The sequence below is a fragment of the Dreissena polymorpha genome, chromosome 4, assembly GCF_020536995.1.
Source record: "Dreissena polymorpha isolate Duluth1 chromosome 4, UMN_Dpol_1.0, whole genome shotgun sequence".
NCBI classification, from domain to species: Eukaryota; Metazoa; Mollusca; class Bivalvia; order Myida; family Dreissenidae; genus Dreissena; species Dreissena polymorpha.
Window position 1 is genome coordinate 82,196,610 of NC_068358.1, and position 13,139 is coordinate 82,209,748.

General features: G+C 32.7%; 1 protein-coding gene across 1 annotated transcript in view; it reads right to left on the reverse strand.

Annotated features, from left to right (window-relative positions):
• LOC127877974 (limbic system-associated membrane protein-like) overlaps positions 1-13,139 on the reverse strand; it is a 50,527-nt gene that overhangs the window by 36,858 nt on the left and 530 nt on the right. Inside the window, exon 1 of the mRNA XM_052424306.1 lies at positions 12,962-13,139. This exon is cut by the window's right edge and continues 530 nt beyond it. Within this exon, the coding sequence (XP_052280266.1) occupies positions 12,962-12,995 (34 nt within the window). The 5' untranslated portion in view covers positions 12,996-13,139. The remainder of the gene's footprint in view (positions 1-12,961) is intronic.

The following is a 13,139-nucleotide window of genomic DNA, read 5'->3' on the forward strand; positions in this document are numbered from 1 at the left end:
GATATGATATCAGTTTGTATAACGTACAATTGTGTCACAATTATATAATACATACCAGGAATTCTATAAAAATACATTACATAATCGAAAATAAATATTGATAGAATTTAATACTGGGTCAAAATAGTGTATAAGCATCCTTATGCATTCGGAAAAGAACATAAGTAGGTCATCTGCTCCTTTTTTCGTCGAAAAATAATTCTCTTCATACGTGTTATCACAAAAGGCCATTCCTTATTTGTTATTACACGTACTCAGGCATGATATATGAAATCGAGTATATTCCTTAATTTAGAAATATCATTACTAAATATTTCAAATAAAGTAAAATGACACAATTCTTAAGTCAAGTTACATTGTTATAAATCTTTAAATAGGTATGCATAGCAAACTTTAGACATTTTAATTGTGTCATCAGTTTTGTTTCAAATCCATTTATACTAACCATTACTTTTCAGTACTATCCTCGTTTAGAAGTGAGCAGATATCACCGTACATGTAATTATAAACATATGCAAAATCAAGCAAGAGTGACTCTTCTGGTATACATAGTGATCTCCACGAAATAATTTTCTCAGCAGCCAGAATAAAATAACACAATCTTGAACGGATTAGTTTATCGCATTTTCTCCTATACTGTCAAATAACTCCACATGTCCATAAGTGGCAAAGCAAGATTGATCGCTTACTAAAAGATTTCTCCACTATCAGAGTGTATTAGAGTTCACGGAAATGCTTCCATAGCTTTGTAACCATGTCAATCAAGTAAAGGAACTATACAAATATGTAAAATTCAAGATTTTACCTACACCACCTACTAAGGTTCTTTCTGAAGTTAGTCCAATTTATCCGCCTGTTCATTCTTAAAGTTATTTAAACACGAAAATGGTCTAGATTTTCCTAAATCTGGTTTAAACCCCCAATTCTTTGAATGCATGCTTTATATGGGATGCCTATAAGTAATAATGATATGTTTATCAGATTGATCAAGTAAATATTGTTTTAACCAAAAAAATGTCCATATGTTATATATGTTTTATACGGACAGAAGCAGCAGCTTCAAATGAAATAGTTATGGTTACTATTACTTATGACACAGTTTCAAACGGTATGAACGATGAGTTAGGTGTTTCAAAATGAATAAATAACACCAAGTCCAGTCATTGGTTAAACACCAACACGCTTAGATATTTAAAAATAAAAACCCTCATTGATGAAAAATGTTGTTTTACTGACAAACATTTCACTAATAAATAAAATGATTTAATTTGTGTATAATGCTCGATCTGAGCTGGCTCTAAGCAATGCATATTGTCATAACATGAGCTCAAAGGTTGAGTGATAAGCCATTGATGATCAGAACTTACTGTGTGAAAACAAGTAATGACTCAACAGCCAATAATTAACCTCATTTAACGATAGGGCATATCGTCCCATTGGTGCAAAATGGTACCATTTGCCTTCCAATTTCAATGTCACATGGTATCTTTTTGCGACAAGGGGGCGATATAGACTCATACCACACAGATTAGTTGTGAAGTGGTATTGGCGTCGAAGATTAATTAATATATATTTGAATGGCTTTTTGTATTTTTTGTCGTATCCACTGAACCATGAAATAAGAACAAACGAGCAATATCTCGTTTGAAACAAACGTCAAACGACACTTTATTTAAAAAAATCATTTTAAGTCAAAATAATTTAAGCGTTTAAAAATAAACAAAATTCTTAAAATAAAAACCCGTTTTGGTTGAAGCCTAATGGCAATTCGAACAGAACATATTGGAACTATATTTAAGGGTGAGGACAACCTATTGTTGGTAAATATTAAATAAATATGTTAAAATAACAAGAAAATGGCACAAAACCATTTACTGACACAATTTAATTTAGAAAATATAAATATTGCTGTACTGATAAAATAATAATACGTCTGAAGGCGATTTAACACTAGAATCTAGCAAACGGTTGGCGTGTGGCTTGATTAAGAAAGACGTTCAGGTCTTTAACCCTTATGAAAGTTCATGGAAGGCGCATTGCAATGGCATAGAAATAAACGGTAATGAGTAACATGCATCGATCTCACAATAGAAAATATCCATCTCCTCCGCAATTAAATGTTGAAGAGTGCTTAGACGACTTGATTTATTTCAGATACTAACGAATATATAACATAACAAAACAGAGAACCAGTCCCGTGAGTACATATATTCTCTTCCCGGTAACCACGAAATGCTCAGACTGAAATTTGTACTGATTTATTTAATAGAACAATTGTTCTGAAAATGTTAGCATAGACACACACAAAAGACAGTTAAATGTATCTTCGCGTGCCTGTAAATTTGTCAATATTGCCAATGGGCAATTATTCATAGGTGTATGGTTGAGAAACGGTGCCAAAATTATTCTCTTTTGAAACGAGATTTCTAAAACAAACACATGTTAAGCATTATTCATTATAAAACATTCGCCCGGTTGTGTCCGGAAGAGCATGAACAGTTACCTATGTGCGCCTTCTCGGGTGTCATAACCGAATTAAAAGTTAAATTTTCCTGCGGCGAGTCCGGCATATGGTAATTAAAATATCAACAAATGTTGTTGTTGTTTTTTTTTGAAGGATTTTTAGTGCATATTACTTTCTAATAATGTGCGTTTTTGTATTTAATACATATCGGTTAGATTAGTCGTCACTGAATGAAAACATGTAAATGTTTGTTAAGATTTAAGATTTCATTCACAAGTGTTGTATTCAGGCATTGATCTTTGAACTATAAAGTGAACGAATAGGTTATGGCACTAAGATGAATCAAATACAGTATAGCCATAATACAACGTGCAACATTTCATGTGTATCGGGTATTCGTTACACACATTTCAAGACATTGTGAATTTTATGAAAGTTTTCCACGAAATTTTCATTGTTAATGTTTGATTGATGAACAGTACCGTAAATGTCAAACCATAATCGAAAATGTCAAAAAATTATTGATACACGACACATATTAATGCGTCTGGTGTTTTAACTCAGGAAAATAATTTAATGTCACCAAACGGCACTCACTTCAAACGCGTTCCGATTTTAATGCACTTCCTATTATGTAAACGCATATACGTTAAGAGACATACAATGAAGGAACGTGTTTTTTTTAAATAAAACAACGAGCGCAATGGTTTAGTATTATGGGTAAAATAGGTAATAGAGGAGGAATCAAATACGCATATATTTAAAAGCAAAACCATAAAAGCTCTTGTTTGATTTTTAATTATATGTATGGCAAAAAATATATCATGTACAGTAGCAATCGCAATGGAACGAACAGCGCAACGACACAAACAACATCATATCGTATTGCCGTCATTTGTAATTAATGGCTACCAATAGGCCGTTATCATGGTTATGATTCCACTGACACGACGGAGTCACACATAATCTAGTCTAATCGTTTTTATTTATAAGTATTAAGTTCAGATAAATTGCACTAGGCAACCTTAACACTGAATAGCTTAGAAACAGTGACAAGTTTCGGGCCGACGGCTTTCTTTCTGAAAGCAAAACTACTTAGAGATTCAACAGTCATCCACTCTTTTTGAAATAATAGAACATATAAAAAGTAAGAATCCAGTTGCAACAAGCCTGTTTTAAAATTGTTTTATTTGTTTTGTTATGTTTTATTTAAAATAAATCATTTATCTATATAGCTTGTATGTTTTATTCGACTGGGTGGAAGACCAAGAGGACAAAGAGGCCACAGGTCACTCCGATGAGTGATGATGTAAAAGACGATTAAGAGAAGACACGTACATTTGCAAAAAAAACTATACTCAATACCTGGAGCTTGGACGATTTTTATAAAAGTGGTACTATTTAAAACAGACTCAGTGGATAACCACAAGAAAATGTTACAAAGCAAATGTTGGCCTCGCGTTTTTTAAAAACAGACAACGCGTGTAACAAATACAGTTTAATATGTACTTGAACAAAAGGAAACTGCTTTAATACAGTTTGATATTTTGTTTCTTTAAAACTACACAAACAGACGTTTTTAAAGATCCATACAAATTGTACCAAAGTTCGGAAAATTCAAACGAACCACATGCCGATTAGCCATTCTTGGTGTTGTAATTTTTCTGAAGGAAAACAATTGCGGGTTGGGTACTCGGTTTCCCGGTGACTTAAAGGAGTAATGCTTGGCAAATGACTTACCTTGTTCAGTGCCCAATAGTTAATTTTCTTCTAAAGTTTGTGTGATCCATTTCATTCAATAAAATAAAGAATTTCAGCAGCATAAAAGTGTAATTATAAACTGTAATAACATGTTACTGTATTACACATAAGTTTGTTGTTATATACGGCATGTAAACGCTCGTTATGGTTAGTTCATAACAAATATATAATTGGTTTTTCGCAGAATAGTTTTCGTGTCTTGGAAAAAAGGCATCACAAAAAATAATTAAAAATAGTGTGTCTAAGTTAAAATCATTAAATTGCAAATCACATGTATCCAGCACAGTACAAAAAAGTAATGTGTTGATGAATTGAATACAAAAGAAGAATATCCATTTGTGTCCAACCTCTTTAAGTAGAATTAAATTAATGTACATGTTCATGAATGTAATTACAACGTCCTGCATCCAAATCTGATAAGGAACACTATTGAGTTTAACTACAGAGGTCTACCAACCATTTGCATTTTTTTGCATATTATTTCTGCTTACAAGGAAGTTAAAAAACAATACAGTACAAGTCTAAATAATCTCACAATTCACTTTCACATGGAACATACAAAACAGTGAACACAAACAGCAAAGGACGTTTGTATATGTCAAGGTGTAATAAAACTCTCCAGGTTACGCATCTGTAAGGGACTTTTCAATTATTTCCACGTCGGCTATAGCTGATTGCACGCAATAAATAAGGACTCGAACATATAATTGCAACTGCATATCATAGCAAATATTTTACTCTGCGTGCTTGATGTCTGTACATCAGCATTCAAGATTGACCTTTGCGTTTTTAGGTCACCATTGTCCGAGCTATATAACCCAAACAAAGGTCGGCGTCGGTGGAATTGCATTTGGGGCCAGTTGAGTCAAGGTTATTTTCACTGAAAAAAGTTTCCGCTTATTATCTTAAAAATGAATGGAGGTGTTGCGCTTGTAATGTGTGCGTACGTAGTTAAGCTTTCAATGTTAATTAAACTTAGCAAAAAACTATTCGGTAAAAAAATGTTTACCGTTCTTGTTTTAATAAATACATATTCAGCCTTTCGTTTACATAGACTATATAAATACTGCATGTATTCAACATCAAATATGTTTTGTGGTCGTACTATCAGGCGACTTACAGAAAATAGACATAGTCCTTTCAAAACAAGAGACTAGCCAAGCGTCTCAGAGCAGCTCTAGTTATATAAGCAATATTTCATTCATAGGGCATGACACAACAACCAAACTGTAAATATATTTAAAATGAAGCTTAAGAAACATTAACAGAAGTGTTACCGTTAGCTATCTGTATCAAATTGACATGACGCCTTATCTATGATCGCCCCGCCCACTAGAATTGATCCACCAATCAGCGATCGATTAATCGGGCGCAGTCGTTAGCAACGACCTGTCCGCCATTTTCTAGACAAGCTACATGTTTAGGTTCACTTTTATTCCAACGAGTTTCTTTTGTTTTCCTCTTTAAAAAAACGATTAAAAATGGTTAAACGGTGTCAATGGGGATTATGTAACTCGGACAATCGATATCCTGACAGATTAGTTGGTGACATTGAATTTATTTCGAGAAATTCACGGTATGGGGATCCTCTCCCTTTCGTTGACTTCTGAAAATACGGGATTTGACGTCGATTTCATCGTTATTTCCCCTAAAATTTCGGACAGAGTCAATGTACGACTCATTAGCAAATTTTCTTCCTTGAATTCGTTGACGTAGAGAGCATCTATACGGCAAAAAATGTTCACCAAAGTCATCGGGTATATCGCTTAACCGTATCATAGACATGTTCATCTGCATTACTTTACGAGAACTGAAACCCAGCATGAAGCCTAATTCATGCTGTGTTTTATTACTCTGATAGTAATGCACTTAATTGACATCATACATGTTATTTGAAGGTGACATGTGATATATTATCTTATTAACGGTATCTACACATTTGAAGTCATATGGTGTCACCAATAAACGCTTTTAATCCACACTAGGAGCTCGAATGCCTAGATCTCATTTTTTAAACGAGTTTCGTTTATTTTGTTCGGATTAAAAAACGGAAATGAAATATGGCAAAAACGGTGTAAAAAGGTTAATGCAACTCTGACATTTGGTATCCAGAAATATAAGTTAGATGAATTAAATTTATATCATTTCCAACGCGGCAATGCGGTCTTGACAAGAGCGAGTGGAAGCTTCAAGAATTACTGAGATCCCCTTTATAGAACATTAATTTATTTCACAAACTTGAAATGTCATATAAGCAATAACTAAGCATTATTAAGTATGTATTATGTCACGTGTGCATGTAAAATAATTGAGAATTTTGGTACCCAATTCGTGTAACTTTACGAAATCCCCGTTAAAAATCGCGTGTCTGTGTGTGTCAGAAACAAGTGAAAACCATTTTGTTATTATTTTAATAAAGACGTATCGATAAATGCTATTGTAAAAGAGTTATTATTACTGATATTAGTTAACCAATAAATGCAGTAACTTCGGGGAAGTCGGTACCTGCGCGAGCGTCTGATATTGGTAGCCTTATAAATTTATAATAGCCTGACCGTATTCCATTTCGTACAACGCTAATTTTATATTAGTCCAAACTTACTGTGTTGTTTTTGCACTTTAAATTATAGTGATTGATAAATGTCCCATAAGCAATGTTTAATATGATCAATATCACTTTTATACGCAATAACATGTGGGATTGAGGTACCCACCCGGCGTCAGAAAGCGCGTAAAAATTGACCGAATTCCCAGTTATAAAGCGCTATTTCGTGTCAAATACACGGGAAGGGGGAGTGTTTCGGTAATAATTTTGTTAATAACACGGGTAAATACCGGTGAAGTGTTAATTTATTGCAAATACCACCATTACACGTAATAACGGGTTCGATTTCGGTAAGCGCGCAAGCGTTTGAGAGCGTGTTTAATGTACCGATTTACCCGTTATAAATAGCTGATGTTTTCTTTAATAGCATATTTTTTTTGCATTTGCAGAATAACTTAATGGCATCAACCTCTTTACAAGTGTAATATGGTGTTAAACAAGTCCATAAATCATCCGGAATATCGCGTAAATCTATATGCAGTCTATAGGCAAAGAAGCCATTTTGGTGTTAGCTTGTCTAGGTTTTCTTCCCGCTGAGCCACGTGATTAAGTGGGCGGAGCGATCACTGATAAGGCGTCATGTCAATTAAGAATATTCAGTTTACACATTTACAAATGCAAAGTATAAGCAGAATAGTTCAAGTTAACAGTGTTTTATGCTAAAGATGCCCACATATTATGATCTATTAGTTAATAAGATGTGTTCCGCGTTGAAAAAGTCTATTACATTTATTGTTATCGACAATGCACACGTTCAAGTTTATGTATACGAATTTCACCAACATATATTCAAAGTATGAACTTTCAAACTATGAACCAATATGTAGGCATTGCTGCTTTTTTAAAGTTATAGACATAATTTGGCATACGATATATCATGTGAATATTTTTTTTAATAATAAGTAAAAGCGTAGTTTTGTGGTATTGCTTGACCGATAATTTCATTTGCTTTCACTTAATATACAAGAAATGTTGGTTTGTAGCTTTTAACGTAGACACCGACATGTAAATATCATCCACAAATGTCACATTGAACTATTATCTTAATGCAAAAGTTTTTTTCCAAATTTCGATTTTCCCCATTTTGCGGTCTGTAATGCGTCATACTTATTTTCATCAAGACTTGACATTCTTCTTTTTGTACCATGTCATCTAGCACTGACGACTCGCGAACTTTCTAGCCGCCGGTATTATATTCCTCGAAAATTACAGATAATTGCGATATTTATTGTCGTTGTTTGTAGTGTATATATGTAACACGATTTCGAGAAACGCGCCACACATACGGTTTAAATGTCATGCGTTTTCATGACATACTTCTAGTATTTGAATTACGTATATAGTTTGCTCAACGAAGTCCATCAGTGTACTGGCAAATATTGTTTTATAAGTATTCCAATGACGTTCCAAACTAATTATGCACGGCCGCTCCCATGAGAAATTAACAACGCTGCTGGAATGGTATTTGTAAAATCGAATCATAAAGCTTGAAAAATATCACCTATATCCATCAGAGGGACCCTAACCACCTGCCAAACTTTATATTAGATATTGGGGCGAGAAGCACCCATGCATAATTTATATACATTCGCTATTATTCTAGTTTTGAACTGTTCTCTTTCATATTTAATTATCCATTTGTCTTAAATAATACAGGCCGGAAGATAAGCGGTACGCGGACATATGAAGCCGATTTCATCATCGAAAGTGCTGCCAAATTATATAAAATTAACGTTTGAACATATAAACGCAAATACGATAGGCCAATTGTATTTTACTGTTCTTTTGTGTGACCTTTGTAGGCTCTGAAAATTTTGAATTATCTTTAAACAACATTGTAACGTTTAAAGATTTGGTATTTTTTTCGTTGTCAACACTTTAAAAAAGCATGTTTATAGATGGTCAACTAAATTGTTTAATATGACAAACACAAAAGAAAACATACAAATCTGAAATAATACAATCAACTGATAATAATTCACTAAACTAAAACATTAAACATACGTCAGTATTATCCACATAATTGCAAATAAAATGAGTACCTAAACACACGAATGGTAATAAAGTTAAAAGTGTAAGACATAAGTATGTGCATTTTTAGTGACATTATAGACGATTTATAGAGATTATTTATCAATACAAATTGAATCATGCACGAGCATCATTATTTGGTTTACGATTCATTTTAATTCATTTAAAAACAAACACATATTTGTCAAGGAACTTATTTGTGTTTCTTGCGTTTCGTGTAGACTTCCTATTTCTCTTATTTTTGTAATACGTGATTGGTGTTTTGAACAAAATTATATACCAACACATGTACGTAATAACATTACTTACAAAAACCGGCTATAAAACAAGTATTATACAAGTATATAATTTCATGTACCTAATTGATCTTTTGATTTGTTGATGTTTTACAAAAGCACGGAAATGAACCCAATTAATAATCAATATGTCGAAAATAATCCGACTAAATCCAAGTTCATATAATACCTTCCGGCAAAATTTGCTTTGCTTAAAATAAATCAATTGTTTTATTTGCTTCAGAATACAGCTTTATATGTTGATTGGCACTGTACCACGCCCTTTTTAACAATTACATATTTTGACCTTTTACCGGTAAGCTTGACATTTTTCTTAAAGCTAGCCGTCTGATTCTTGCACACGACTTTACTTGGGAATTGTTTGCATTTTTCTTTCTTAATGATCTCATAAAACATTTTATCAGATAAATATCTTATGAAAAAGAGGGAATTTGCATTAATTGAATGAGTTTATGTTTTCAGTGGAAAATACCGTCGATATTTCTATATACGGAGATAAGTCTTATTTTTGCAATAAAAAATGTGCAATGTTGACACCTGAAATGCTGAACTTGACCGTATAAGTAGGTTATCCATTTTATGTCGGACGGTCAGATTAACAGACGTACGGGCCCGGGATAAGCCTATAGTATAGGGGACTAATTAACAATTTTATGGATAATCCGTTTACTCAGACAAATACTTTTTCGGGCTGAAACTCATATTATGCGCGTTAAAATGTTCTTAACTTTTATTCCGTAAAATCGGATTACATGTTGTTTGGTACCTTTCATTTTTGCAAATTTGTATGTGATGATGATCCAAGCAATCATTTTGTTTGAGTGTACAAATTTAGAGTACGGAGATTTTATCATTTTTATATCGTTGTATCCACATAAAACATGTCATTATACAATGATAAAATGAATTGTTTTGAGCGCTCAAGACTTTAAAGTTTTCAGTGTCAAAATAATAACAGTTATAATTTTAAGCACTCGCTGAATTGTTTAGATTCTTTCTGATTTTCTATTTAACATACGTAATACATGCTATTTGACGTTATAAATGTCTACTACATAACGAATGTAAGAAATAAACTCATTCAAGTATAACGAACAGTGAACTGCCTCTGGCTTTATTGTCAACCATTATTCCTCTTATATTCGATCATGGCTGTTGCTTATTTTCTCTTAAATATAAAAAGCGATATTTTCTTTTTCAAAACGAACAGAGTGAACATTACTGATGGATGTCGCATTTCGTGAGAGAAAGACACAATACATTTGATGATATTAAGTTACTAATAGTCGGGCATCGACACACGCGTTGAATGGAAACTTGATATGAAACAAAATTATCCAAGACTTAATTTGCCACTTTTGGTAGTGAAGGCAAAGATCCATTATGAAGCCAACATGAAACATATCAACTTATGTGTAAAAGCAACGCGGTATAATCCGTTTGTTCAAACATCAAGATAAATACGCTTCTCAACATCTTGAAAGTATTGATATTGTGGAAATCATATTTACTTTGTAGAAAACATTATTATTTCGTTAAAATCCAGGTCATTAAAGGTACCACAACATCATAAATTTTATCAATCTAATCTATTAAATAAAAAACGCGCACTTCTTTTAATAACGTGTACAAAATATACTACTGTTAACGTACAACAAATATTGACTTACGTTACAATTATTACTGCTAATTACAAACTATTTTTCTCCCGTCATATACGTAACACATATAAGAGAATGCTTGTATATTTATATCAGATATTTGATGAGTTTAATTTTACCAAAACGTCAAGAGAAACACAAAATTAGATTATAAATAAATACTATTAAACATAAAATGAAAAATATGCAAAATAGGAACGTTATTTTCAAATAACAAACAAAAGTTCAGCATATCATGCAGCATCATTATTGGTGTTAGATTTTTCTGTAATTACATTAAAAGTCGTCGTCAGCACCATCGACCTGCTGTTAAAGGACCTTTTTCAGACGTGTGGATAATAACCGTCAAGTGACACATAGAAAGTAAAGGTAGCAATCGATTCCTGTGCAAAGCTAATAATATCGTACAAATCCAGAATTGCCAGAATCGTCCAAATATTTACACGGCTCTTTATTAAACAAGTTCCGTTTGGCGCAATAATTACCCGGAGCCCGTTGTGTAAACATGTCGGCAAGAAATATAACAATGAAGCATACGTATCAAAGTGTTTGCAAATATCACTTTATAAGCCGTTCAACGTTTTTACTTTCTGGCATATTAACGTTGTTAATGAACAATAATTTGATATTAATGTCCTTTCAAAACGCAGAAAAATATTTACAACAAGTGCAATTTGGGCACTTTTTTTTCAATTGAATATCCAATAATTATAAAATAATGTTACTATTTTGAAGTTCTATTATTGTAATTGCTAACTTATTATTCTCAGGCATGACACGTTTAACTGTATTTGTTACCAAAGAACGTGTATTGTTATACAACACTAATGTACATTTTCTGTATTTTAAATCAATGATAAAATGACATTTGCGATTTCAATTACAAAAACAAAATAAACGAATTTAAAAATACTTATCTGCGAAGTGCAAGTGTTGTCTATAGCTTCCGTTACATAATATAGGAGATAATGGTCAGTTATTCAGCATAGCATTAAAATAGCATTTCTGTCTTATTACATATCACCAATGGATATGCATACGCGCTTCTTTTCTAAAGAGATAATTTGCTTTTTTTCAATTTTCTTTTGTGCTCGGATATCATATTCTTTAAACCTACAAAAGAAATGATGCTGTGTAAATCGAACACAACTTAATTTGATGAATTGAACACTTTTCGTATCTTTGTAAGTTTTGGTTCAACTATTTTTTAAACAGCCCATCAATATTGAATTTAAATCAAGTTATATTGTATGTAATTATGGGCATTAACGACCTGTGTTTCGTCACTACCGCATTAGTTGAATAGCAATTGCCACAATGATCAAGAACGTGACATTAAAACTAACTGTAAATTTCGCAGTACGTCCCAAAGGTACACACATTCCATGGAAGCGTTAACCTTAACTTTATGGTTTATTGCAAATGATTGTTTTGTTATTCAAAAGGGCAAGAAAATGAATCGTGACATTTAAGTTTGAAAAAGAACGATCATTGCTTTGCGGCTTACAGTAAGCGCATTATTTTGAACACGCGTTTTTTCACTTAATCGAACCGAGGTTCAATCCCCGCAGCCTGCGCACGTGAGTATGGAAGGTTGTCACAATATCGAACAGGTGTGTTTCCTCCGAGAGCTCCGGTTTTCACTTCACAGAACAAAATCTCATAAACAATTGGACAGCTTTAAGTGAGAACTTAATAGCTGGAAAATGGAGACCCACACCTACGCAATCTTTGCTAAATATGTTACTGTGTTAATAATAAAAAATACGTATGTTCCGATTTGGATATATTTTTAAATATTTTTTTATATACGCATAATTATTTTGCATGCAAGAGGGCACATAATGATGAAAAGTCTGCATATCAACACTGTGAACAGCTACCCTTCATAGACAAGTATCACAAACAAACTCGTTAAAAATCACGATACAATTAGCGTTCGAGTATATTTCGTCGGGGATATATCGAAAACCTAGTTTAAAGTCACTTTCCTATATGTTTTCCCCACATTATCAGGACTATCAAATATTAGAAATTGTTTAAAATGCATTCATAGAGAAAAAAGACAATACACGTGTTAAACATTAACTTAAATTAAAAAGGCATACAATTTAAAACTATTATTGGCATGTGTCATACTTACCAGGAAAGATCGCCAATAAGGAAATAAACTGCATTTTGTAAATGGTTTATCAACACAAACTTAATCTCATACTCTGTATAGTTTTACATGGCCATGACATAAACAGTCTGTGTCACAATAATTTCCTTTCTATTATAATTCTATTGTTGATTCAATTATAATAAGTGTATGCGTTTGA